At 53.4% G+C, this 25,594-nt stretch overlaps 11 protein-coding genes across 11 annotated transcripts; 5 read left to right on the top strand and 6 right to left on the bottom strand.

Moving 5' to 3' along the window:
• Positions 1 to 107: 107 nt before the first annotated feature.
• On the top strand, positions 108 to 486 carry PG998_010733 (uncharacterized protein; the record flags this gene model as incomplete). The annotated part of the gene is made up of 2 exons (XM_066877549.1): positions 108 to 152; positions 190 to 486. 2 exons carry the CDS (start codon positions 108 to 110, stop codon positions 484 to 486), a joined length of 342 nt encoding a protein of 113 aa, XP_066726603.1.
• Positions 487 to 3,161: 2,675 nt separating this feature from the next.
• On the top strand, positions 3,162 to 4,436 carry PG998_010732 (snare protein nsyn1; the record flags this gene model as incomplete). The annotated part of the gene is made up of 3 exons (XM_066877548.1): positions 3,162 to 3,175; positions 3,274 to 3,633; positions 3,686 to 4,436. The coding sequence occupies 3 exons, from the start codon at positions 3,162 to 3,164 to the stop codon at positions 4,434 to 4,436; spliced, it is 1,125 nt and encodes a 374-aa protein (XP_066726602.1).
• Positions 4,437 to 5,199: 763 nt separating this feature from the next.
• PG998_010731 (uncharacterized protein) lies at positions 5,200 to 5,757 on the bottom strand (the record flags this gene model as incomplete). Its single annotated transcript, XM_066877547.1, has 1 exon — positions 5,200 to 5,757. The coding sequence occupies one exon, from the start codon at positions 5,755 to 5,757 to the stop codon at positions 5,200 to 5,202; it is 558 nt and encodes a 185-aa protein (XP_066726601.1).
• A 1,256-nt stretch (positions 5,758 to 7,013) lies between these two features.
• Positions 7,014 to 8,693, bottom strand: PG998_010730 (GPI transamidase component PIG-S; the record flags this gene model as incomplete). The annotated part of the gene is made up of 1 exon (XM_066877546.1): positions 7,014 to 8,693. The coding sequence occupies one exon, from the start codon at positions 8,691 to 8,693 to the stop codon at positions 7,014 to 7,016; it is 1,680 nt and encodes a 559-aa protein (XP_066726600.1).
• A 2,035-nt stretch (positions 8,694 to 10,728) lies between these two features.
• PG998_010729 (AMP-binding enzyme) lies at positions 10,729 to 12,785 on the top strand (the record flags this gene model as incomplete). The annotated part of the gene is made up of 3 exons (XM_066877545.1): positions 10,729 to 10,735; positions 10,804 to 11,558; positions 11,637 to 12,785. The coding sequence occupies 3 exons, from the start codon at positions 10,729 to 10,731 to the stop codon at positions 12,783 to 12,785; spliced, it is 1,911 nt and encodes a 636-aa protein (XP_066726599.1).
• A 518-nt stretch (positions 12,786 to 13,303) lies between these two features.
• On the bottom strand, positions 13,304 to 15,462 carry PG998_010728 (uncharacterized protein; the record flags this gene model as incomplete). Its single annotated transcript, XM_066877544.1, has 2 exons — positions 13,304 to 14,937; positions 15,381 to 15,462. 2 exons carry the CDS (start codon positions 15,460 to 15,462, stop codon positions 13,304 to 13,306), a joined length of 1,716 nt encoding a protein of 571 aa, XP_066726598.1.
• A 1,421-nt stretch (positions 15,463 to 16,883) lies between these two features.
• PG998_010727 (uncharacterized protein) lies at positions 16,884 to 19,323 on the bottom strand (the record flags this gene model as incomplete). The annotated part of the gene is made up of 4 exons (XM_066877543.1): positions 16,884 to 17,255; positions 17,332 to 17,804; positions 17,863 to 18,079; positions 18,139 to 19,323. The coding sequence occupies 4 exons, from the start codon at positions 19,321 to 19,323 to the stop codon at positions 16,884 to 16,886; spliced, it is 2,247 nt and encodes a 748-aa protein (XP_066726597.1).
• Positions 19,324 to 19,524: 201 nt separating this feature from the next.
• Positions 19,525 to 21,163, bottom strand: PG998_010726 (transposase; the record flags this gene model as incomplete). Its single annotated transcript, XM_066877542.1, has 3 exons — positions 19,525 to 20,109; positions 20,160 to 20,592; positions 20,616 to 21,163. 3 exons carry the CDS (start codon positions 21,161 to 21,163, stop codon positions 19,525 to 19,527), a joined length of 1,566 nt encoding a protein of 521 aa, XP_066726596.1.
• A 165-nt stretch (positions 21,164 to 21,328) lies between these two features.
• On the bottom strand, positions 21,329 to 22,339 carry PG998_010725 (uncharacterized protein; the record flags this gene model as incomplete). The annotated part of the gene is made up of 2 exons (XM_066877541.1): positions 21,329 to 21,743; positions 21,798 to 22,339. 2 exons carry the CDS (start codon positions 22,337 to 22,339, stop codon positions 21,329 to 21,331), a joined length of 957 nt encoding a protein of 318 aa, XP_066726595.1.
• A 748-nt stretch (positions 22,340 to 23,087) lies between these two features.
• Positions 23,088 to 24,658, top strand: PG998_010724 (uncharacterized protein; the record flags this gene model as incomplete). The annotated part of the gene is made up of 3 exons (XM_066877540.1): positions 23,088 to 23,249; positions 23,319 to 23,754; positions 23,889 to 24,658. The coding sequence occupies 3 exons, from the start codon at positions 23,088 to 23,090 to the stop codon at positions 24,656 to 24,658; spliced, it is 1,368 nt and encodes a 455-aa protein (XP_066726594.1).
• A 496-nt stretch (positions 24,659 to 25,154) lies between these two features.
• PG998_010723 (uncharacterized protein) lies at positions 25,155 to 25,460 on the top strand (the record flags this gene model as incomplete). The annotated part of the gene is made up of 1 exon (XM_066877539.1): positions 25,155 to 25,460. One exon carries the CDS (start codon positions 25,155 to 25,157, stop codon positions 25,458 to 25,460), a length of 306 nt encoding a protein of 101 aa, XP_066726593.1.
• Between the last annotated feature and the right edge of the window lie 134 nt (positions 25,461 to 25,594).

The raw sequence follows: 25,594 nt of genomic DNA, 5'->3' as shown, positions 1-25,594 counted from the left end.
ATCTCATGAGTCCTCGAACTCTCTCCCACGACGCCACTGACGAGAACACCCCACTCGTCGTCCAGCACCAGCCTTCTTCTTCCTCGTCCCAAGCAGCCGCCACCGCCATGTCCATCCTCGCCACCCTGGCCGCCGTCTCGGGCGCGACGGGCGTGGCCTCTAGGCGCTTTCGGGGCGCACGGCCTCAAGAAGCGCATCAGCGACCCGGCACGCCTGCAGAGTTGGGGCACCGCGGCGCAGTACCAGCTGATCCACAGCGTGGCGGCGCTCGTGGCCGCCAACACCATGGGCCAGACGCGCGCGGGCCGCTGGGGCGCCGGCCTGTTCCTCGCCGGCATCTCCATGTTCTCGGGCAGCATCTACCTGCTCACGCTCGACCCGGCCCGCTTCGGCAAGACCCTCGGCCCCGTCACGCCGCTCGGCGGGTTGTGCTTCATTGCGGGGTGGACCGTCCTGGCCGTCGGGACGAGGGGAAGACTTAGGTGAAGATAGAGAGGGAATGGGATGGGTAGGAGGAAAGGGATGGGATTGATGGGGGTTTGGGGCTAGTTGTCAAAGTTTTTGGCAATGGAGAGGAGAGGAAGGGGGCTTGGACCCAGGCGGGCTGTACGTGGCTATGAACATATCATTGTGGTATGTGAGGGGCGGTTGTGTCCTAATGAATGATGCATAGGCTTCGAACGGCGTACAAATAAAATCGACCCAAAGATCTCTCGCAGACTATGCCGGTGCCCAGATGAATGGTGAGCTTGTTTTAAGGTTCCCTGCCTTGCTGACCGGCTTTTTTATTCAACGGTTTCGCTATTATCTGTGCTAAAGGAACATGAATTTCGGTCAGAGCCAATCCGAAAACCAGGCACTTACTTCCTGATTGTAGTTTTGACGGACGTATGGCAATTCAACATGATCAGGTGCAGATCTCCGTCCGTCGGCTTAGATGAAGCAACCCCGAAGCATCGCCACGATCCCGCCGTTCGGAAGGATGACAATTTCGGTCTACCCTTCTGCTTCCATCGCTTGTGACGGTTAGCAAACCAAGCGTTACTTTCAAACTAGTACGTCTCTAATCGCTTCGAACATCACATGTGCGGGTTTCGGGAGAGTCCACGCCAGGCGGGCGATCTGCGGACATTTCCCCAGTGGCATGATTCGGGGTCGAGCTCGAAATCTTGACGATCCTTCGCGTGATACTCTTTTTGTAGACGACATAAGTCTCCCGAACCAGATCATACCCTTGGCCAGACTTGGCGGCATTCTACTAAAAACCTTCCAGTCCAACCTCCACAGCTGCGTTCTGGATCACAGCCAGCTACCAGCAGATCCGTATACACAGCTGATTTGGAGTCTAGCAGGTCAAGACGGCACGAAAAGGGATCTACAGATGAGTGTTCTTGATCTCCGATCAGCTACCTTCTGCTCAGCCTCAACTGTTCAGGTTAGCCTTGCCTCGAACCTCATGCAAAAGACCAGGCGTGAGACAAAGTCGAGGTTCCATCTGTGTCGTCCCAATCATGCGATGTCGAACCTTCGGGTTGGAGCGAATTCTACCCCACAATGTCCACAGGGGTCTACCCGCGGGCCGTAACTTTGTGATGATGGCAGGTGTATTATGTGTGTATGTATGTATTTGATAACAATGTTGGTTTGTCTACCTTTACCGACGGTTGGAATACATGGATGAATCCAAATGCCGGTCGGAGAAAAGCGGTGGAAATCATGACAGGCACTGAGGACGACGATAACATAGTGAGGTGGTGGCGTAACGTAGTAGTTGCCGTAATTTAGTAATCTCATTTTATTAGTTTTATCGCTGGAAGGAGGGAAAGTCTGGTTGGCTTGAGTAGCAACCACCAAGCACCGAGCACCATGTGACATTGCGACATGCCAAAGATCCTACGTCTTGTTCTGGGCTTGATCTAGAAGCCCGCCAGTGACAATCAGCAATGCATCTCCAGAGTCAAGAGATTTCCACCAATGTAGTAGAAACACCCGTCGCGTTGTCAATTGTCAGCGGCTGACCGACCTTCGCTGGAGTACATTGGGTGGAAGACAGGCAGGCCTAACATTGGGAGTCGGGCGGGCGGTTCTAGCCCAATCAATAGAGGTGAGAGGCGCCGATCGCTGCGATTGAAACGGCTCTTGCTGCAGGGTAGTCCCTGCAGGTGGGTTGGTGGGTGGCTCGTGTCGCTTCAGGCACGGGACATTCCCTAAACGAGCCGCATGCGACACGACACGACATGCTGCACATGGTGTAAGCACATACTCTCTCTCATCTATCTCGTCTTCTCGTGTCGCAAGAGCCTCGATATGTAGTGGCGGACGGATGATATGTGACGTCCGGATCGAATTTCGATCAACATTCTTCCGGCAGGCGCAGTTGATTGAAGAGTCTCTTCTCCAGTAGCCATTATTAGTAGCCATCCGCCGTCTTTTGCCTTCAGCGGTTCCAGTTCGTTCCAGGGGTTCAATTCCAGGGGTAGTGTGCGCTAGACCGGGGTCCATCAAAAGCCAGCAGGCAATGGTTTATTTCGGGTTTAGCTGATCTCATCCCAGCCCGCTCGCTGCTGCTTCATACGCCCCCGAGCCACAAATCCTCAGACCAATTTGGCTTCAAACAGACCGACATCCCTGGAGGAGAAAAGGAGCCAGCGCCAGCCAAGCACCAAGCGAAGAGGCGCTCACTCATTCTCGCTCACTCTCACCTCGCTGTAATAATAACTACGACTCCAAGATACATACTCCATACTCGGCCAATTCGTACACACATTTCTTTCACTACGACGCTTTTGCCAATCTGAAACAACACCTCGATATCGATTGCTAAAGAACGGACCCTTGGATCTCAGACAAAGAGCAGCGACCCGGCGTTTCTGTTCCAACGTCCATCCTTCCTACGACCATCGACTCGTCCCCGCAACAAGTAACACCGCATTCTTGTGGGAATCGGCCGACAACACACGAGAGCCCAGAAAGGATACCACGCAAAGATGAGTGTAAGTGTTTCACCCGCTTCTTGTTTATGCTCTCCCCCAGAACAGACGAACCGACAAAATCCATCTGATTTTCTCCGATCCTTCTTCTTCATTCCTCTCTTCTCCATTCTGACTGCCTTCTTTGCCCTCACACGTAAACAATTGTTGATCGATTGATTTGCTGACAATATGGACCAGTACGGGTACGTTTACCACTAGCTCGATCCCTCACTAAGACCGCGACCGAAGTGCGCGGTTATTAACACTCGATACCTTGTACTAACTAGCAATCGTCTCGCAGGTACGGTGGCGCGCAAAGGCAGCAGAATCCCTTCGACGACAGGGCCGGCGATGGATACAATGGCAATGGCTTCGGGGGCGGGCTGGAGATGTCCCAGCTCTCCCAAGGCGCCGGCTCCTTCGGGCAAGGAGACCCTAATGCCATCCTGAACGAGTGCAGAGACATCAACCAAGGCATCGACAAGATCGAGGCCAACCTCAGACAGATGGCCATGCTCCAGCAGCGGTCCCTCTCCGATGCCGACACTTCATCAGGGAGCCACACCAACCGAGAGCTCGACGGTCTCAGCACCGAAACCATGGCTCAATACCGTTCTTTGACCGAGCGGGTGCGACAGGTCAAGAGCAACAAGGAGAGCCAGTCGCCTAAGAACAACCCCCCAAGTCACCAAGACCGACCGCCGATTGAAGAGCGCCATCAACGCCTATCAAACAAATGAGTCGGAGTTTCGCAAGAAGACCCAAGATCAAGTGGCGAGACAGTACCGCATCGTCAACCCGGAGGCCAGCGAGGGCGAGATTCGGGAGGCTGTCCAGGATTCCAGCGGCCAGATTTTCCAGCAAGCTATGATGCAGAGCAACAGGCGAGGCCAGGCTCAATCGGTACTGAACGCGGTTCAGGACCGACACGCCCAACTGCAAAAGATCGAGCAGCAATTGATTGAGCTGGCCCAGCTATTCCAGGATATGGACACCTTGGTCGTGCAACAGGAAGAGATGGTCACCCAAATCGAGCAGAAGGCCGAGGAGACGGTCGAAAACTTTGATAAGGGCAATGCGGAAGTGGTCGTCGCCATCGACACTGCCCGTAGCACCCGGAAGAAGAAGTGGATTTGCCTGGGTATTGTGGTTGCTGTTATCGCCGTTATTGTCATCGCAATTGTGGCATACATGTTGATTAACAAGCCAGCACAAGCTCCGGCGCCCGCACCCGCGCCCGCCCCGGCCCCGGCCCAACCGGCCCAACCTGCGCAAAACAACGGTGGCGCCGCGGCTAAGCGATGGATCAAACTCTACCGGGGCCAGACAAGCAAGGTGGCGAAGCGGTGGGTGGACAGCACACGGAATCATGTCCCTATGATCGCCCGAGACACTGCGGAGACGAAGCGGCTAGTTCCCCCAAAGTTCGGTAACACCTTCGTCGCGGTTGATATCGACAACTAGACGGTCTTGTCAACAATATATACCCAGCTGAGTTTAGTCGGCTCTGCAATCCGTTCAATCAATCATGGCAAATAGACCACCACTACCACCTGCCTTGATCGCCGTTCCTTTTCGGGAGCCTCACCTCGCATGCAATTTTATCTATCGCATTCGGTTCATTCCCTACGAGCCTGTCATCACTATACATATTTTAACTCCGGAGTTCTTGGCGCATCAAAGTCGCTTAGCTGAGCATGCATTGTTTCCATCGATATCTCGGGGTTCAGACTTGATGTCGAATTCGAGCGATTGGGTTGAGAGAAGGTCCCGGGGCCAGCTCTAGCGATTTAAAGAGTAGGGTCGTCCAGAAAGACTTTAACCTTATCACCATCACTACCACACCTAGGATATTGGGGTTTTCCTGTGTATGGACTTCTGTATATTGTTCGTTGCCCAAACCGCTGATAAGGCAGAGGGGGAGTTGCTTGCATTTTCTGGCGTTAGCGATGCTTGCAGTGGCAGCTTCAATGTACGTCAAAGATGTTATCTGGCCACCGTGGCGTGGGTTGGTCATATTTCTTGGACAACAGTTACTTTCAATTAAGAATGATATACCATAGCTTATCCTCAATGCTCTTATGCCTTCTGTTTTTTGCGATGCCCACTGATGCCAAGGACCATTACGCCGGTGGCCTTGTGACAGTCTTGATTTTCGGCAGATTTGCGTAGAAAGATCTCGGTTGCTAGATGTCACGAGTGAGGACCCCCTTTGGCCCCATTTCCTTCACGCACCAAACAAGAAGAATGGGGAGGAATTATCCTCATGGAGAGAAAGCTCAGTACTGATCGTCTCATTGTGGCCACCGTCGACTTGCCACTTAAAGCTCGTCGGATTAAGACGGCCGTCAGGTAGTGTGATGAAACTCGACATTCGGTGAGGACCGTACTTCCAATTCTGGAAGCTCTTGACGCGGTAGTTATCATTTTGGCTGACGCAACGGAACATCGACTGGCCAGAGCGAACATGATTAAAATACAAATTGTTTTCTGCCCTAGGTTCAAAGCAGTCGTAATAAGCGAGGGTATAAGGCTCACAATTGCCCACGACACCAGTGAAATCGATCATGTCCCAGGGGCCCCGGTCGTCGTAGATGGTGAAGTGGTTGTTCAAGGTGTGCACTTCCGTAACCCGGGGCAATCTACATGCTTGATCTACAATCCAGGCGCCCCAATTCCGGAAATGGGCGCCGTATTCTTGGCTCAGGTCGTAGCTATGGGTCCAGACCGCGGAGGTGTCCGGGTCCCGGAGCTTGCGGCAGAAGGGGGTGATGCCCTCGCCCATGACGCGGACGCCACCATGACGTGTGGGCCCTCGTACTCCTAGTAAATGCAGAATGGACATACTTCTTTCATCCTCACTCATCGGGGTATACCTGTGTTTCTCGTCGTAGTCGTAGTAGCAGGAAGAGTTGAAGTCTTAATTAAGTATCCAATATCTACCCTCTCTCTGATGCAAATCCTGGGAGAGGAGAGACCAAGATTCACGGCAGGCAAATCAGCTGTGAATTTACAAACTCACAAGAAACTACTGTACACAATGGCTTTTATGAATCCTAAGAAAGTCCAGTTAGTTGCAGCCAATTCCAGTTACAAGGCAGCTGGCCAATTACAAGGACTGTAGGAAGGTAGTAACTAAAGCGTGGAGGTACAGTGAAGTCTTCTAGGGGTAAGGGAAACAGCCCAACCTAGCCCATTCGGAGGTTTTTGGTTGTATTGAAAATATCGAAGTTTGGCGTATCGTTACAGTGTGACCTATGAACCGCCGTTTATAGATCGTGGCCAACAACTCCCGAATCGTACAGCACGCACCATCTCCCATCGAGGGTGAGGAGGGGGATATTGCAACCTCCATGCGGCTTTGAGGCTTCCCGGGGATATCTTCGAGGCTCTGCTCGTGGTCTAATGGATCTTGTCAAACTTGCAAACGGCCCTGTTTCTCCAAAGACGTCAGACGAAACCTTGACTTGGCCTTTGCCGTCTGTATGTATCTTGAGCATAGCACACTCCTTTCGGAGGATGAAATAATCGAAAAGATGTCGAATGGTGGTGAGACACTAGAAGCGATAGCCCCTAAGAGGGAGCAGGGAATCGGGATAGAGGACGTGACTGAGCGGTTTGCAGTCATGCTCAGCGATCCAGGGGTAGAATAAATCGTGTAGTCCGACCGTGATAACCAGCCAACCAGAGGCTGCGTACTTGGTACCCAGCTGTGTCGAGACCAACGCAAACAACTTTGAAAAGAATCCTGCTCTACACAGCACGGCGACGAAAACGGCGAGCTGGGGAACCAGGAAGCTTGCTCCTGGGTCGAAATACTCATACAGGAGGATCCTGTGTAATTGAAGTATGGTAATTGTAACGTGTTAGCTGTTTGATCAAGAAAGTAGACTTATCATCGGTGCATTGGGACCTCCACCCTCGTAACGCGAGGGCAAAATAATCAACATGAGATACTTTTATTCATTGGGGTATCGCTTTCTTGCAAAAACTCTCGACAACCTATCCTTCTTTCCTTTTTTTCCTTCTTCACCTCCCCCTCTATGCGGCCTTGAGCTTCTGGCTCCTCCGGCTCTTCCACGCCTTGATCTCGTTCAGCAGGCCCATGACCAAGGGGACGCCGATAGGCCCCAGGAGTGGCAGGTAAACGGCGATTTTGTGCTCGTCGGGGAAATAAAGCTGGCCGACCATGCTCTTCTCGAAGAAGGCGCGCTCGGCCTCACGCTCGGCGACGCGCGCGTGCTCAAGGCTCTGCGAGGACGCGCCCCCGCCCAGGCTCGCACACGCAAGCTCGAGGTGCTGAATCGTCTTGACCACGCCGTCGGCCACGTTGGACGGGATCGAGATGCTCGGCAATGCCAATGTAAGACGGGCTAGCGACCCCAGCGACGAACTCGCGCGCAGCAGAAGGTCCGCGGACCGGATCCTAGCCAGCGTCGACAGACGCAGGGGGAGCGAGCCAGACTGCGGGGTCCCTAGTAGGGTGAGCAGGTGCGACGTGAAGGTCAAAATGGGCTGCTTCAGCGTCTCCGACGACACGTGCGTGGCCTCGGCCGGCGGAGGCGCGAGGAGGTAGACGGACCCCCACTGGGGGATCATCCAGGACTGGGACGTTTCAGCGGGGCTAGCTTCCGAGGGCACGCCGATGGTCTGGTTTCCAATGTAGATGATGAAGTTGACCGTGGGGGCTCCTCCGATAGAGGGGGACAACGGCCATTCGGCAGCGTTGATGAAGGAGGACAGGTCTTCCTTGCCAAGAACCTGGGACTGGACGCCAGGGGAAGCGTACAGCTGGACTTGGGTGTCAATGGTGAAGTTGTGAATAGGCCGCAGCATGTCCAGCACAGGCTTCATGTACTCATCGATGGCCGCCTCGATATCCCAGCTGCTTGGGATAGGGCCGTTGGTGAATAAGGAGAAAGTCAGATGGTAGGTCTGCGAGTACTTCAACTGCCTCGTCATTCTCTTAGACACGGATTCTACGACCTCCTGCGATATTCCTTTCGGTCGGTGCTCGGGCGTGATGGAGGAGGTTTCGAGGAGGTATGAGATGATGTTCTGCTCCTCGGCGAAGGTCGAGCCCAGCTGCGTCGCGATATAGGTCGCGAGCCCCGAAGAAGGGGAGTTGGCGGTGGGAAGCGAGTTGGGTGGGTACTGGACGTCGAGAATGGGCAGGTGCGGGTGCAGAGACGACGAGGCGGCATGAGCGGCGTCGCCGGGAGCGAGGCGGATGGTCAGAGCGACATTCGAATCGTCGCGCACCGAAGCAGCCGCCGCCTCGGTGGCCGGGGCCTGAGCAAGCTGCAGGCGCAGGTGGTGGCCCGAGAAGTCGTTGAGATCGTCAAGGGCGTGCTGGGTCAAGCGCAGTAGGTTCTGGGCCTCCTGTTCGGGCATGGCGCCGACGTCGAGGGCGATACGGAGAGGGAAGACGGGCTCGCAGGCCTTGCCGTCAGCCCAGTCCGTCATCTGGGTGAGGGGCAGGTTGGCCCGGTAGATGGTGGTGGTGTTCCACCATACCGGCAGGCCAATGAAGACGGTGATGAGCCAGAAGGACAGGACGATCCAGGAGCGCCGTCGCGTGTCGGCTTCCTTTTCCGGGGGCGGTTCTTTGCGCTCGGGGGTGGTGGTGGTGGCGATTCCGGTAGCGGGGAGGCTCACGGTAGCGGCGTCGGGGGAGATGATGGGCTTGGAATCACCGTCATTTTGGAGATCAACAGACATGACGGTGATGGGCAAGGATGCTGCGAAGCATTGCTTGCTTTCGGATTACTCAAGCAGGAAATATTCGGGGGGTGTTGCCAACAGATCGTCGTTCTTCGAGTTGGATCTTTTGGCCAGGTTGTCGCGAATGCGAGAGTAGCTGACTGGATGGGGGCTAGCGCTGTTAGGCTGGGCACATTAGCCTTGGGTTACAGGCCGAGAGCCTTGCAGTCCCCACGTGGTGCGAAATGAAATGCCAGCCAGCCACAAGCTTGTCTGCTTGTAGCTGCAGCTGTTTGTGCTTGTAGTGTTCCTTGCGACTGCTCTGTGCGACGACTCTGTGCGGTGACGTGAGTGGCACTTTGCATGCTTTCCCATGCCTTTTACACTTCGCCATCTTGACAATCATCGACTTTGGCATGCTATGGCGTCCCCAAAGCCACCTTGGAGGCTCAGGCGTTGAACTGGCCAAGACGGCATGAGTCAAGTTTTGTTTCGGGATTGCACGAGGAATCCGAATCTGGCATCTCGTCCTCCTTCACCGCCACCATGTCCGGTTCACCGAGCTCCAAGATGGCCACGTTGAAATAAGGTCGGGTTAAAACACACATTGTGGAACTCGATCTGAGATCCCAATATTCCGGCTCGCTCGTTGAAGAAATGAGAGGCTGAATTAGCATGGCGGTAGACTGCCAACTATGTAGGCATTTTGTTTCACGTCAAACACCGCCATGATTTCTCCCGTATTCGGATGGACCTCCGATCGACGGCTAGAGAAGTCGCCGGTCAAACCTATTAACCCTCCTTCTTCCAAGTATGGCCATTGGATCACTGGAGTCTGCGGGCTCGCTGGCGAGTACGACTGCGTGACACGACCGGACAAACGCCGTGACGTCCGCCAACCCCCCTTGTGGGCGCCGCCATCTGTCGTGAGCCGAGGTAGGTTTGGACCAACCGAGTTGTGTTGTGCCATTGAACAACGGACTGGACTATGTCGCTCTTCTTAAAATCAACCTCCGTGTCAAGTCAAACATCAGCCCACCAGTGCGCCATTCTGTGATGATTCGTCACTCTCGACCATGTCTGTTTCTCCCACCCAAACTATGGTACAGCAGATCCATTCACCTTGTCTCTGTGTGCCGCTCACTGGACTAGATGGCCACCCCGCTCCCGCATTTCCCTTACCATTGAATACATACATTCACTACACTGCATGTGGCACCCGCCAATCATCAGTCTGCCATTTGGTCCGGTACGTGCGTCGACCAGGTCTTGAATTGACAGACATACTTTCCAAATGAGTATGTCTGTTTTCCGGATTGGGCTCTGAATGTTCCTCGGCATGCACTATATTTGTCGTCTGATATCTCATGATATATGTAGACGTCAGCCGTTGCGTTCCGTCTCGCGTTATCCTGCCCAATAAGGGAAAGCCGGTCACGGCGCCGTCATTTTGATCGTCCTTTTCCTCCCGCACAGACTTGTCTGGCATTGCAGCGCCCAGCCAATTTCTTTACGACTCTCTCTAGTCGGCCAAAGAAAGCACTGGACGTTATCCCAAACACTCTGGTTGGCGGTCCCTCCGTGAAAGCCGTGCTTGGCTGCTTGATGGTCGTCTTCGTCTTGGGGTAAGGGCAGGGAGATCCTTGCCTGATCGCCCCTAGGAGGCCAAAGGCCATTCCCCGTCGCCCACCCACTGTTTTGGGTCGCCAACCCACTCCTTCTAGTCTGGTCTCAGCCTACCTGCGGCAAATCCACATCATCATCCTACGTCGTCTCCATGTGCCATGAGCTGCCCATCGTGGCAGGCTAAGTCACACCTCGGCTTCGCCCGTTTGCGGGTTGAAGTCAGTAAGGAGACTTTGTCTGAGTTCAGAGATTGGATGCTATCTTAAATCCTATTGCCTCGACGCCCTCTCATCTCTTTCCCTAAAACTCTGTTTTTCTGTGAATATATTCCCATTTATTTTGCGATTCGCCGGTATGCTTCGAATTGAACTATAGCTCGCGACCTGGCGTGGATCACGATACAGAACTAATCCAAGATAATCCGAAGATGCCGAGTAAGTCATTGACCGCCACTGGCCCATTCCTTTGCTTGGTGCTGATCTAGTTCTGCCCTTGTCGACAGTTCCTCTGGCCGTTGCGATACCTGCCGCTGCCGCCGCTGCGGCCTACGTAAACGCGAAGACGGCATTATGGTACGACCTGAGCCTCGTCCGCGGCTTCCTGCCGGCGGCCATTAAGAACTCCTGGCGCGAGCACTACGACCGAGCAAATACCTTTTACAAACTCGAAGACCGAGCCCAGTCCAAATCGTTCGCCAACCGCATATTCCTCATGTACGAAGACCGGACATGGACCTACGCGCAATCCTACGACATGGCTCTCCGTTATGGCAACTGGCTGCAGAAGAAGTACGGCGTGAAGAAGGGCGACATTGTGGCCATGGACATGATGAATTCGGATCATTTTGTGCTGTTGACCTTTGGAATATGGTCGATCGGCGCGAAACCGGCCTACATCAACTACAACCTGACGGGCAAGCCTCTGACGCACTGCGTCAAGGCCGCGGGAACAACCCTCATGCTGGTGGAGCCCGACGTGGCGGACAAGGTGGACGATGATATCCGCACCGAGCTCAAGGATCTACGGATAGAGCTGCTCACGCCGGAATTCATGACCGAGATAGAACAAACGGAACCCATACGGCCACCCGATGCGGCGCGAGAAGGAGACCTTGGCAAGGATATGGCCATACTGATCTACACCTCCGGCACTACAGGACTGCCGAAAGCCGCCGTCGTGGCTTGGGGAAAGTTGACAATGGCCGGTACCATTGCCTCGGGATTTCTCAACACAAAGCCGAGTGACATCTTCTACACGGTAAGCAAAGAACAGGACCTCGCCAAATACGCTTTATCTGGCAGCCTGTCATGCTGACTAACGGGTGCGTGTGCTTAGTGTATGCCGATATATCATAGCTCGGCAACTATCATGGGGTATGCGGCGATCCTCGAGGCCGGTGCCACCTTTGCAATCGGAAGGAAGTTCTCAACCAAGACGTACTGGGCCGAGGCGCGCAAGTACAACGCCACCATGGTCCAGTACGTGGGCGAGACATGTCGGTACCTGCTGGCCGCACCGCCGCAGCTGGACCCGGTGACGGGCGCGAACCTCGATCGCAAACACCGGGTGCGCGTGGCGTTCGGCAACGGGTTGCGGCCCGACGTGTGGGAGAAGTTCCGAGACCGGTTCGGCATTGATACCGTGTCCGAGTTTTATGGCGCAACCGAGGGTTTCTTCGCGACCTGGAACTCGACGCGGAACCCGTTCGCGGCGGGGGCCATTGGTCGCAACGGCTGGCTCTTCGCGCTTGTCATGAAGACGCGCCTCGCCGTCATCGACGTCGACCCGGATACAGACCTGCCAGTGCGCGACGCCAAGACAGGCCTGGGCCGCAACGCACGCCGCGGCGCCGTGGGGGAGCTCATGTTCGTCATGCCCGACGACTCGAGCGACCGGTTCCAGGGTTACTACAAGAACAAGAAGGCGACCGACAGTAAAATTGTGCGGTCCATCCTCCGCAAGGACGACCGCTGGTTCCGCACGGGCGACCTGGTTTCGTGGGACGGCGAGGGCCGCATGTATTTCCACGACCGCATCGGCGACACGTACCGCTGGAAGAGCGAGAACGTGGCCACGACCGAGGTCGCCCAGGCCATAGGCGCCCACCCGGCCGTCGTCGAGGCCAACGTCTACGGTGTGCAGCTGCCGCACCACGACGGCCGCGCGGGCTGTGCCGCCCTGGCGCTGCAGCCGGAATTCGCGTCATCGGCGGACGAGCAGAAGCAGAAGCTGATGAGGGGGCTCGCGGAGCACGCGCGCAACTCGTTGCCCAAGTACGCCGTCCCGCTCTTCCTGCGCGTTGTCACCGACTTGACGGCCCAGACCACGGGCACCAACAAGCAGCAGAAGCACGGCTTGCGCGTCCAGGGCGTCGACCCGGATAAGGTCGGCAGCGACGAGCTCTGGTGGCTGCGCGATGGGGCCTATGTTCCGTTCGGCCAGAAGGAGTGGAATGAGCTGAATGGAGGCCGCGTCAAACTGTAAGAGGAGAGGAAGTGGTGATTTACAAGGATGTGTAATTCGTCAAAGGAGAAGGAGACGAAGATGAGAGAACGAAAAGGGAAAACCCGAGGACGCCGGTCTTAGTATCCAGCAGCACAGCCTGCCTGGCGGCAAATACGGATGACTTTGATTTATCACGCCATCTATTCGCCTAATCTACCAAGGAAGAAAGGGGTGGGATAACATTTACTCGGATACATATCATTCATTGGATATTGAAGTATATATGACCCAATCGATTGGAGTGAATGTATTAGGCAAGAGAAGACGAGCATGGGAGCGAACGACGGAGGAGCATGTGGCTGTATATGGGAGGGAGAACTCGCTCTAAGTACCATATATACCCTTTAAGGCATCGGATCGACATTATTGAGTTACTTAAAGCTGGATATGAGCCTGGATAGACGAGCGTATGCATATTATAAGCCACACGAAACGCACTTTCCGGTTTGTGTCGCAGGGCCCAAAGTCGCACCAAATTTGGGCTCACTTCTCCCTCCTTATAACCGAAAAGGGCATATGGCCCATCCACTCGCCCACAAGATTCCCTTGGGACTCTCGATTACTTCTGAGCGTTTCGCGTCTCCTCCGCCCCCTTCTGTGTCCTCGTCGCCACTGGTCTGCTGTTGCTTTCGCCCAAAGGTCAAGACCTCGAAGGCGTGCCGCCCCAGCCGGTCGTGCACCGCGTCCACCCAGACCCAGCGCCGCCGGAGTCGCCGCGCGACATGCTCCCAGCAGGTGAGATCGGAACTCTTCCGGGGCAGCACGTGGCAGCGCCACAGCTTGCGCAGCCAGGCGCCGTCTACGCCGTAGAGCGAGACGGCGCCGACGAGGAGGAGCCAGAGCATGAAGTCGGCTTCGAGGTCGTCGTCGTCGTCTTGTTCCTCTTCAAAGACATCATTTTCTGCTGTTGCTTCTGCCACTTCGTCGTCGCCGGGAGAAGAGGATGGCGGAGAGGGAAAAGAAGAAGCGGAAGGAGGGAGAGAGATCTCCAGCGACCGGATGCACGCTTCGAACTCCTGTGCGAGGCCCGGATACCGCTGGGGAGAGGACGGCAACCGTCCCTGGTCGTTCGCGGGTTGACCCTTCTCCGTATGGTGGTGATGGAGGTGGCCTGTCGTCTCCGCCGACGACGGCAGGTTCATGGCCGTGGTCAGAACCACCAACAAGGCGAGCCGCAGACACTCGGCGGCAACGGTGGTGCATTGGCCGCGCAGCGCCATGAGGGCGCCCTGCCACTCGGCCACAAGGACCCGGAGGTCGACCTCGGCGAGGGGGCGGCCCGCGGACAGGGCCGCGTTCATGTTGCGGGACGCGGCTTGCTGCGCGCGGAAGATGGCGAGGAGGCGGTGGTCGTTGCCGATTAGGTGTTCGGTCGTGTTTTTTCGGGGCGGGGGCAGAGACGGCGGCAACGGGTTCCGAAAGCTGCTGCGACTGCTACTTCCTACTGGTCGTGGCCCCGCGAGGGCGGAGGCGAAGGTTGGGATACCAAAAGGGGATAGGAGTTGGTGGCGGTCGACATGTTGATGATGGCCATAGAGTCCAGGTAGTATGGATAATGGGGGTTTGCCGTACTGATAGGAAGCCGTGGTGGTCGTGAGAAATATAGGGGCTTCGCCTGAATAAAGGGCCCAGAGCACATCTACCCGGCGTATCTTGGCATACAGCGTGGGATTACCCTTGCGTAGGCTCCTCATCCCTCCACGCAGGCGCACCATCTGGGCCAGTCCGGCCATGTGCGCCCTCAAGGCCCGTGAATCCCCAACATTAGCGCTGAGGATGGCAAGAGTCGCTACCACCGAGATGCGACTATCGCGGAGGCTGAAGGACGTTGATGTGGGAGCCTGATGGCCTTCCGCTATTAGAGTTGCAGCAGCAGTAGTTGACGACAAACCCTCTCGCAGTGAGGCTAGGGTCTTGTTTAGGTAGTCGACTGATCTGGTACTTTGCTTCAGCTCTCTTCTGGAGGGACTACTGCCAGATCCTCCTTCCAACATGGCGGAAGCGACCAAGAGCACCGAGTGCAAGTAAGCCTCGTCCTCCAACAGCCATGTCATGTTGACGGTCTGGTGTGGTTCGAAGCTCACGCTGTCCTGGAAGCGGTAGGTGACATCCTCGTTGAACGTCGCCAAGACTGTAATCATGCGATGTTACTCTCTGTTAGCTAGCCTTTCAATAACATGCGCATCCCCCAGTCTAACGGACAGGAGTGAGGAGTTATGTGAAGTGGACATACACCACTGCAGTAGCTCGAAGGCAGCACCATCGACTTTGCACGAAAACATAGCAAGAGCGGTCTTCCGTGGAGACGGCTGATGACTGATGTTACACGGTATCTTGATGAAACAGTCGTCCGTTGCCGGGAGGCTTCTTCGGGTAAAGGTCGCCGCTGCGCTTCCCTTCTTGGGCCATGATCACTAGAGGAGTGCTTGGACGCATTCGGCACTTGGCCGGCACCTCGGTCTATTCCTATCCGTCTATTCTTTTCTTTCACTGGAAAAGAAGGAAGGAAAGATTCGCAAATTAGCGATGTTTCCTTCTGAATCAAACAGTCTACTTAACAAAGGGACCACTTACTGCAAGAACTTCTGATCAGTTTCCGATCCGAGACCTTAGGCTTGCCGAAAGGGTCAGATGAAATGAAGGTGAGTTCAGGCATTTTCGGTTTAGCGATCGGATCGGGCTATCATGATTGCGCCGAGATGGGAAGACTTGCTGGCAACTGTGCGACCTCTAACGTAGGCCTAGAAAAGGAAAAGGGGGTATGTGTTGCACTTGGGGCTGCCACCAATAGTCCACGCGTTTACCGTCGGGGCCGATTGCGCAATTTCTGGAGTAGTACAACAAAAAGGCGGCCGGAGGGTGAGGCATGGAAGTAACTCGAGAGATTCTTCACATGTGCCCGAGGTTGAGATATTCTAGTTAGTGCTCACGTTGTCAGATACATCGTGGCATCAGCCAACCGAAGCTACGCCGCGAAGCCGCAACCGTGACTACTCCTGAAACGGTATAGACCGTGGTGGGATTCCCGTCCGGCGACGTCTTGGCCCCCACCCGATTGTTTACCCCTTTAGGAAAGGATTCTTTGCTCGCCCCTGTCCTTAGCCCTGTCCTTAACTCGACCACGCTAGAGACAGAGTATTACTAACCAATTTGACTTCACCGTTATCAACGGCGGGAGGGAGACAAGATGAGAAGACCATGCTTCTGCCGGCTTTGAGTATTTCAACGGAATGGGATACAGACCTAGCTATAGATTAGTCCATGAGGTCGAAGTTGCTGTTCAAGACCTTTGGACAATCCCACTTTTTGTCAGTTCAGCTCAGGCTCTTCTTCCAGACACCAGAGGACTTTGCTCTCAAGCTTGCGGATCAAAATTAATGCAAGTACAAGAGATTCGGCCTCATCTGTCCGTCTTCTGGAATCCCGAATCGCTTATATTAAAGCAACGGAAGAATCTTAGCCCGCTTGAGACTTAATTCGAGCTCTGCGGATAAAGATTCTTCACCCATAGAACAGCAAAAGGGAAAAGGAAAATATCAGCCTTGTCGAGGGTTAGAAGAGTAACCGCAGGGAGAGTGGGATGGTTAAAGGCGCTTTGTTGGTAAGTCTGGATATCCCGTGGTTACCAAGGCGCGAAAGGATCAGTGGACACTGCGTGTATTGATTCAAAGTAAAGGTTAAACTAATATGGTTGAACCACTTCGTTTCTGTTGAGATCATACCTTCATTGAACCGAAGAGCAAAGAAAGAACGGTTGAACCACGGCCAGAAATATGACATCCACCAGCGGGAAAAGTAGAAAACGAGGAAAGTAAAGAGCGACAAAAGCAGAATCAAGAGAGAAAGTCATTGCTTCGTAGACCCCAAATCAGTGATCGCTGCCAGATGTAAGATATCTGGAGTGGACAGGCCAGAATTGAAAAGACAAGAGAGATGAAGCTGACACAGTGAACCAACAATTAAGTCCCAAGTACTTCCCAGAATCGAGCTTCTATCGGGTGCGACGCATAATTGCGTGTGAACAGGTAGGAAGCACGTCTCTTATCCGCGAGAAGTTTCTCTTAGACGACAGACAAATCACCTGAATCCCTCATCGCGAGCGATTTGGTCATCCGAGAAGCCCTCTTGCAGCTTCTTGAGATACGTGTCAAACTTGCCCGAGACCGCAATAACGTGCTGCAGGTGCTCATATCGCATCTGGGTATTGCGGAACGTGGCAAGCTGCCGCGCCGTCGTAATAATGTTACGAATCTGGCGACCGTTCAGGTCCTGCTTAGCCAGCTCGGTAATGTAGCAGTTAACCTCATCGAAGTCAATACCTGTTATGGAGTCGTCCATCGCCTTGCGCTTTCGCGACCCGGGCTCTGTTTTCGACGCCACGTCTTCGCCCGTGCCGTTCTTGCTGATTTTCTCTAGGCGCTTGAACATGTTCTTCCAGATCTGGGTGCGCTGGCCCTCGTTAAGGTTCTCGTAATGCAGCGACAGCAGGATTCGCGACTTAAACGCCTCGTCAAAAGGTGCCCACGCGGTTAGAGGTCAAAATGAGGATGCCTTCGTAATACTCCAGAACTCGAAGAAAGACGGAAACTAGGGCGTTGCGCTCTAGGTTATCAAGGCTTCGCTGCTCGAGAAAGACCTCGGCTTCGTCGATCAACACTATACAACTCCAGATCTTCCCTAAATAGAGGGCTGACTCCAGGTACTTTTCCACATCTTCTGGTTTGGTGCCGATGTCGCCACAGGTCACTCGGAACAGGGGCTTTTCTGCCATTTCGGCAACACTCTCGGCAGTAAACGTTTTCCCAGTTCCCGGGCCGCCATGGAGGAGAATTATGAGTCCGTTGCCTTTGCGATTAACGATATCGGTACCTTGCTCCGAAGCAATTTGATGCCTGACGAGAGCTTGTATTAGCTCTTTCGTGTTAGGTTCCACGACAAGGTGCTTGAACGATTCCTTGTTCCATTCCACGTCCTGGATATGGTCGACGCTCAAGTCCACTAAAAATTGGTTGATTAGTACGTGTGTGTAGTTGCGGGGGACATCAGGGCTTCATACCCCATTTCTTGGTATGCAGATTATACCCAGGGATTTTGTCCGGAAAGACGTATATGTCAGGCGAAGGAGGCGGATCATCATCTTCCATGACATCCAAACTGATTCTCTCCGAATCCTCAGTATCGTTGTTTGCTTTTGGGACTCTAGTCGTGACCGTGGCCGGGCTCGTATGAAGCTGCTGGTAGGTTTTGTAGTCGATCATGAAGCGCTCTCCGTTCTGCGTGGTCAGGTTAGATACACAGTGGTGTGAAAGAAGTAGGCAAGTAAGAGTATTACAGTGTGTCCGGTGTGTTCATCTTCATATGAGACCAAGTGCTGGTTTCGACATTTCCAGAATATTGTTCCACGCCTTTCAAGACTGGCTTCAATCCGGGACGAAGCAAATCTCAGCGGGTACTTGGTCAGCTTATCGATGTTTATCTCTTCTTCTGATTCATCGAAACGAAGATTGACATCGATACTCATGGTTTTGCGATGAAACTCGCCATCGAACTCAAAATGCCAGCCGTCGGTGGACCACCTGGTTGACACGATGTTGGAGGATGTTTCCGTTTTTGACCAGTTCATCTCCCTTTCCTTGTTGACCTGGTGGATACGCGGACTTGATGTGCGCCTAAGCCAGTCTTTTGCAACGACAGCATGTATTTTGCGCCGTTGCTCCCAAACCAGCACATCCCCTGGCTTAACTAGGAAGGGCATGGTTTCTTCGGATACCACCCTTCTTGAAAGATGGTCTTCAGCTAAAGCGAATTTCTGGCTGTAGTGCTCGTCAATCCAGGAAGTGAAGAAATTCATGACTTCTCTCGACGTTTGATTAAGCCTCTGGAGAGCATTGCTGGAGCGGTATTGATACCAGAACAGGTATGGAGCGGGTATTTGGCCTCGTATCTTAAGGTTTGGAAAGTCGTCCTGGAAGTTTGGCTGCATTGAGAGAAACTCTTCCATGGCAGCTATTAAAGTCTTGTCATGCAAGGTGATGAATTCACTCGTTGGAATCGGACGTGGCAGATCCTTCTTGGTAAGGATGGCTTTCGCCACCTCAGCTTCCTGGACAGCAGGTGTGTAGTGGTAGGCCACGACAAAGGTAATGTCAGATCGTTGCCGTAAGAATCCGTTGATATCATTGACGGGAAGGTTGCATCGCAGCATAGGGCCGCCCATGTTGCCACTGGCCCAAGTTGGCTCATCAAGATAGCACAGCATAACGCCGGGTCCTTTAGGTCCACCAGGCCTCGGCATACCATCTGAGGGGATAAAATAGAACTTTTCGCACCGGAAAGTGCTGGGTTGAGTTCTCTTTAGCTCTTGGTTCTCCCGCTCCAGCATGGCAATGCGGTCAAGTATATTGTTGCTATTTGTTCCAGAATTAGTGAGATCTGACCCACGGCCATCTTGTAAAACAGCGGTATGCCTCGGAGACCCGGCCTCTATCAGAGGACCTTTCCCGGGAAATGGATCCATGGCGTTTCGAAGCCTATTCTTTCTCAAGGAATCCAGTCGTAGACTTTGCTGTCCAAGCATGTGTTGGTGGTAAGCTAGACCACCTAATACAGAGCCACCCCCTTCACGAGCCAGCTTAAATCGCTTCAACAACAACATCGTGAGAGAGGAGATTTCATTCAATTGATCAACAACAAAACACTATTTTGACTAGAAAACTGCCTAGGCCACTTCGATCACACTGTACACCTCAGATTCAGCGTCAGATTCAATCTCCTGCTCCTCCTCCTCGCTCTCTTCTGGTGTATTGATCGCAGACTCCTCCTCCAAGCCGTCCAACTCTGCCTTTGCTCGCTTGACAGCGCGCAGGTCAACAAATCTCTTGTTGGGGTCTGGGATCACTCTCTTCCTCTTTTTAACCCTCGATCTCTCTAGATTAGCCTCCAAACCGGCTTTTTCTGCCTCCAGCAGGCCAACTTTGGCGTTCAAACTGTCAAGGGTCTTGGCGACCTTGCTGAACAGGATCCTGCATGTTGCGCCAGCATACATAGGGTCCTCCCCGGCCAACTTAGTGCCTAGATCTCGGAGCTGGCGACTGCTCTTTGGCGTCTCCATGAACCCCGGCACCAATTTTGCCGCGCCGGTCTCATCGAGCTGCCGCAAAGCTGTCGCGGCCTGGTCCATCACGATCTGCCGGTCCCCCCTTCGAAGCCGATTGTTGTATGGCTTCGAGATGTCCCGGGGTACAGGCCGGTCCCACGCCACCCAGCCGCGATCAACTTCGGGGTAAAGGCAACGTTGCGAGACCTGTCCCAGGACCAAAGGAAGTCAGGTTTGCTGGCGTTCAGGTCACATACCGTCAGGCAACGGAGCGTGAGCTCCGTCCTGAACCTCCTCTTCAAGGTGCTGAAGGGACCAACATCTAGAGGCTGGAGGATATGGGAGGTATGGGCAGGAAGGTACACCAGGAATATTTTCGCCTCCAAGCAGGCCATCATGAATTCGGCAGTGGTATGGCTGCCATGCCCATCTAGGACCAGCAACCTCCACTGGTCGGGGTCAGCCGGCTGGGTGTGAGGGATGAAGAGTTTCTGCAGCCAAAGCAGCCCGATCTCTTCATTGGTCCAACCCTTGGGAGAGGCCGCGAACAGCCAGTCCTTGAGGTGGAAGTCCAGATCGTCGTCGTCATCTGGGAACCACTGCTGTTGGACCGATGCCCCCTTAAATATGGCCAATGGGGGCAGGACACGACCATCGGCAGAGATACACTCTACAACAGTGGTCCAGCCCCTGTTGGCCGAGTCATGGCGCACCATGCGACGGATACTGGCAGGCCCGATGACGAGGCCACTTTCCCCATCTCCATCGACGATCCGATCTCATCAACGTTGTAGAGGTGGTGAGGGGGGATCGCGTTCACATGGGGGAGGTCAAGGCGAGCAAAAAAGTCTCGCACAGCCTCGTCCGATGTCCCGTTGAGCCGACGGAAGTCCATAGGCTGAACCTTGGTCGTCTTGAGGGAGGGGTGACGCTTCAAAAAGCGTCTGATCCAACTCCTCCCCAGATCGACGGTGATGCCGTTGGCCTGAAGGATGCGCTGAGCAGACATCTTGAACATGTGATGGGAAGGAGCGTAGCCGAGCGCACACTGCGTAAGGGCCCAACGCTCTAAAATGTGCTCCTCGAGGGGGGTCAACAACTGCCGACCTTCGTGAACCTCTTTCAGGCTAGGTCGCCCCTTAAGGCGGCGCGAGAGGGTGGTGCGATCGACGTGGTGGTCTTTGGACGCCTGCCGCAGTGACTTTCCAGCAAGGACCGTCTGAATCGCAGCTTCAATGCGTTGCTCGTTGACGTGCTTCATACCAGCTGAAAGTGGTGGAAAAGAGGAAGAGATTGATCTAATCCACGTCGAAATCGAAGAGATGGGTGACACCCTACTTATACCTCTAGGAAGGCGTTGTTGTTGCTATTCGTCCCAAAAGAGGGTGGTTCACGAAGGGGGTGGCTCTGTATTAGGTGGTCTAGCTTATGTGCGGGCTTGTTGATCAAGAACCATTCGCTGTTGATCGATTGTCGCGTGTTGTATATTGGATGCAGCAACCGCTAATTCCTCAATGGTGACTTTATCTTCTGTGTCATCCTTCTGCTTAGTTTTGACCCGGAATAATGTGGCCAGAAACTCTCTAGTGAAGTCGCTTGTCGATGTGTGATCGCGAGAGATTGTCATATGGTTCCAGATGCGTCTTCGCTCGAGTATTTCCTGCCTCTGAGCTTTGTGACACTCTTTGGTATTATCAGATGGCTCCGGGCTGTCCCCTATATGTTCCTTAGGTGGCTTGTCCTGCGTCGAAGGGTCATACTGTTCGGGAACGCTCGTATCGGCTGGTGAGTGAGTAGAATGAGGGGAACCAGGTGGCCTATCAGGTTGGCTACCAATGGGCCTACCAGGAAGCCTATTATCATAGAACGAGTGGTGAGGGGGACAGTTAGCCTACCCAGGGGGCTTGCAGGAGGGGGTAATAACAAGGGGGCTATTAGGGGAGCTATCAAAGGGCCTGTCACCAGGGGGCCTAATATGAACTGGAATTGGTGATGTGCTCGCTGTTGTCCCTTTGAGAGTGACGGAGTCTCTAAGCTCGTTCAGATCACCGACGTCAAAGTCGATGATCGCGTCGAAGGTGTTTTCAAGCGCTTCTCGTGATTTCTCAGAATATGTCGCGTCTGGGAAATGGAGAAAGCACAGATCAATACGGCTGGCAAATGTTTCCACGAGACTGTTGAAAAAGTGCTTGCAAAGTGTAATAACTTCAGCTTCGGTGATCCGTGAGAACTCGTAAAGATCATCCGATAGTATGGACAGCAAGTGGTCATAAAGGTTGGAGCGGACTTCGTCAAAGTAATAATGGCAGATGGAGAAAATATCATCGTGATCGATACCTCCAGCTAAGTCCTCAGAGACATCGCCTAGAAAGGCTTCGTCGCTGCCGCACACTTCCGTGAGATGTTCTTCCAAACTAAGCCTTAATGAATCTTGCATTAGTGAGGATTTCGTGTGGTATCAGGCAACCCATGCCCCCAAAAGGGTCTGTAAGCTTTATGAGAACGAGTACGACACTGGAACCAAAAGGATTGGGGCCGAGCGGTTAATATCGAAACCTGAGCCCTGGAAACGTAAGCCCTCCGCAAGAATGCCTTGGAGTGAGACTAATGCAGGCAATTTCAATAGATCAGCGGACGGTAGTAGGCGGTGAAGTCTCGCCAGTGTATGATTGGGTGCCTGATCAATATCCATCGCTTCGGAAGGTGTTGTCACGGTGACACTACATGCATTTCTCCAACTGCGCCCAAGCCACCTGCTTGGGATTGGCTGGAAGATGACATTGATGAGGGACGAAAAAGTGCCGACTGAAGTAAGCCTGCCCGTGGTGCGATCCCTTAATAGGTTTGCCAGTAAGTGCTCAGATATATTAGTGCGGTCACATTGGTATCATACCATAGATTCTGCAAGGACTTCCTCTTCTTGACGAGAGAATGGCCATGGAAGGGTTTTATCCGCCGGACACCATTATCCCCAACGTGTGAGAATTTGTTATTGAAATCCAATTTTCAACGTGAAGCTCGCTGAATTCACTAACTCTTGTTCCCGTGGCCCTAGGCTAATCAACGATGCCTTTGTTGACGCACAAACGAGGTTCAGTAAGGAACTGAGCCATGATCACCATAAGATTGGTTTAGTCAACTCCAAGAGATGCTGCCAAGAAGTTCTCGACCTCGCGAGGTCAGCCATGGAAAGATACACCTCTTCCCATTACGAGTCCAAAGCCAAGCGTAGGCTGCGTTCGTTCGCACAGAAGGTTACGTTCTACGGTGGGGTTATGGATGTTTTTGTCCAACACCACCCAGAATACGTTGCCCTTGCGTGGGGCGCCATGAAATTGCTGTTCACTGTAGGATGCCTTCCACAACTCCTTGCTGAATTCACTTGCCTTTCTTAACTGAGCTCCTTCCCATTTCAGGGCGTCATGAATCACGAAAATTCAATCGGAAAGCTTGCGAAAGGCCTATCTCGCATTGCCGACCGCCTTCCAAGAGCCGAGATCCTCGCGACCCTGTATCCGACACCAAAGATGCAAGAAGCCATGGCCCAACTAAACGCATATATCTTGCGGTTCCTGGTGCGAGCCCATGATTGGTGCAAGGAACGACCATGGGAACACATCCTGCACAGCTTTACAAGGCCACCGGAACTCAGATACGACGATCTGCTCGAGTCTATTGCTACGAGTACGGATAACATCAAAGAGCTCGCCTTGTGTGGGGAACAGGTCAAGATACACGCAGTACAGCATAAAGTTGACCTGATCAGTGCTAAAGTTGACTCATTGGGCGATGTAAGCACCAAGCTGGAGAAGATCCAGCAAACGCAAGCCAGTATTGCAACCGCTGTCAGTCGTGAGTAGCTGCCCCTATTCATTTGATATGCCAAGCTAACCTCTAGAAAGTCCAGTCATCCTCGATGATGTCGACCAACTACAAGCTGACGGATCTCCAATTTTCGCAAATCATGACCTCTATATCCCATACAGGCATCTTGGCACCGGACAAGGTGTTGCACTACTTGCAATTTCAAGCCCTGCGCCCACGGGCCACCCGTGCTTCTGGTCCCACGTTATCGCGGCGCTTTCTTAACTCGCCCAGGCTGCGATCTTGGGACGGCTGTGGCACCTCGGCAATCATGATAGCTCGAGCTAACTTCCGGTGCCGGCAAGCCATCCGGTTCTTCTGCTGGGACTTGGTGCAGCAGCTTCACGCCTCCAAGATCAGTACACTCTTCGCAATGAAGACCCCACACCTGGATACCGACTCTTCTATGGTAACCAGTACTGATGTACTGAAGTATTTGATCCAGCAAGGCCTGCAGATCACACAGAACCTGCAGACTGAGAGTTCCATGTCGCTGACATGCACCCGGTTTCACTCCAGCTTGGACGAGGATGGGCTGTTTCAATTACTAGAGGCTGTGCTCGCCGATATTCCGGGTTCTACTTACCTCCTTGTGGACCTGGAGTTGCCCAGCCGGGACATGACCGTTCCGAACGGATTCTCCTGGCTACATGCCTTTCTGGGGTTCTTTGATCGCCTGGAGAAGAGGAAGCCTGAACACCAGGTGAAGATCCTACTCTTCAGCTACAGCTCAGACTTACCATTCACCCTCTCAGCCCAGGAGACAGCCGAATTTGTGCTGAGGGCCAAGTCGGTCGGAAGGACAGCGCAACAACGACGAGCAAGGAGAATTTCAGGAATTACAAAACAGAGAGGGGGATTCAAGATTCGGGGAATCCGTAATATCAACTGAACACGAGGCATTTCGGGTCACTTCTTATCTGAGGCGAATGGAGTATTCTGGCAATTTTAATAGCAAGGGGAATTTAGCCGGGCGCCGGAATAGCTAGTAGGTTGTCTGGTTTCAAACGTAGCAATATCATTGGATGCCCTATCAGCTGCTATGGGTGAACCAAAGAAAGGTCCCCTCAGCGCGTGTGGCATGTTATTACCTGTTTCCATACATAGCCTGATTCGAATCTGCAAGGTCGCTTGGCATGATGGCCAGTCATGTAAGTGTGGCGATACTAAATAATAGCTATTCAAGTTCACATTAGTTGAGAATACATTCTGTATCGCTACTGTGTACTATTGAGTAAGAGCTACGAAGACGAATAATTTCACTCAAGGGGCATCCAACCATTTCCGATCCTTTGCCTGTCACGGATTAAGACAAGTGTCTTAATTTCAACAGCTCACAGATCGACAATATCATCCCTTTCCAAAGGTAACAGTTCGGCCATTCCAATATGCCGAGACGATTCCTCTACACTCATACCTATGAACTCGTCAAGGAGTCTGATATTGGCCTTTACATGAAGTGGTACTACCACCAGCAAGTCAAGGGCACCCCGAAAGACCAAAACTTCAAACACAGCTACTCTTATGCCATCATTTCGCACACCTGGCTGAAGAATAACCAAAAAACAGCAAGCAAGGAGGTGACGACCCTTGAGCGGAAGACTTTTCCCTCGGACTTGAAGCTGGGCCGATTCGGAAAGGCCGGCTGGCGCAAGGTGGAAGAGTTCTGCAAGCTGGCTCGGTCCGAGGGGTAGTCGGAATGGGAAACAGCGGGTGAGGGGAAATTAGCTTACGCAGTAGATCACCTATCCCTTGTCATAAGTCCAGCCCACAATCTTCCCTCATCAAGCGGAATATAAACGCTATGCTCTATAAAGGGTATATCATT

Source organism: Apiospora kogelbergensis (assembly GCF_038363985.1).
Source record: "Apiospora kogelbergensis strain CBS 113332 chromosome Unknown utg000007l_segment0_segment0, whole genome shotgun sequence".
NCBI lineage: Eukaryota > Fungi > Ascomycota > Sordariomycetes > Amphisphaeriales > Apiosporaceae > Apiospora > Apiospora kogelbergensis.
Note: the sequence above shows the minus strand (reverse complement) of the source record. Positions and strands in the feature narration are given on the sequence as shown.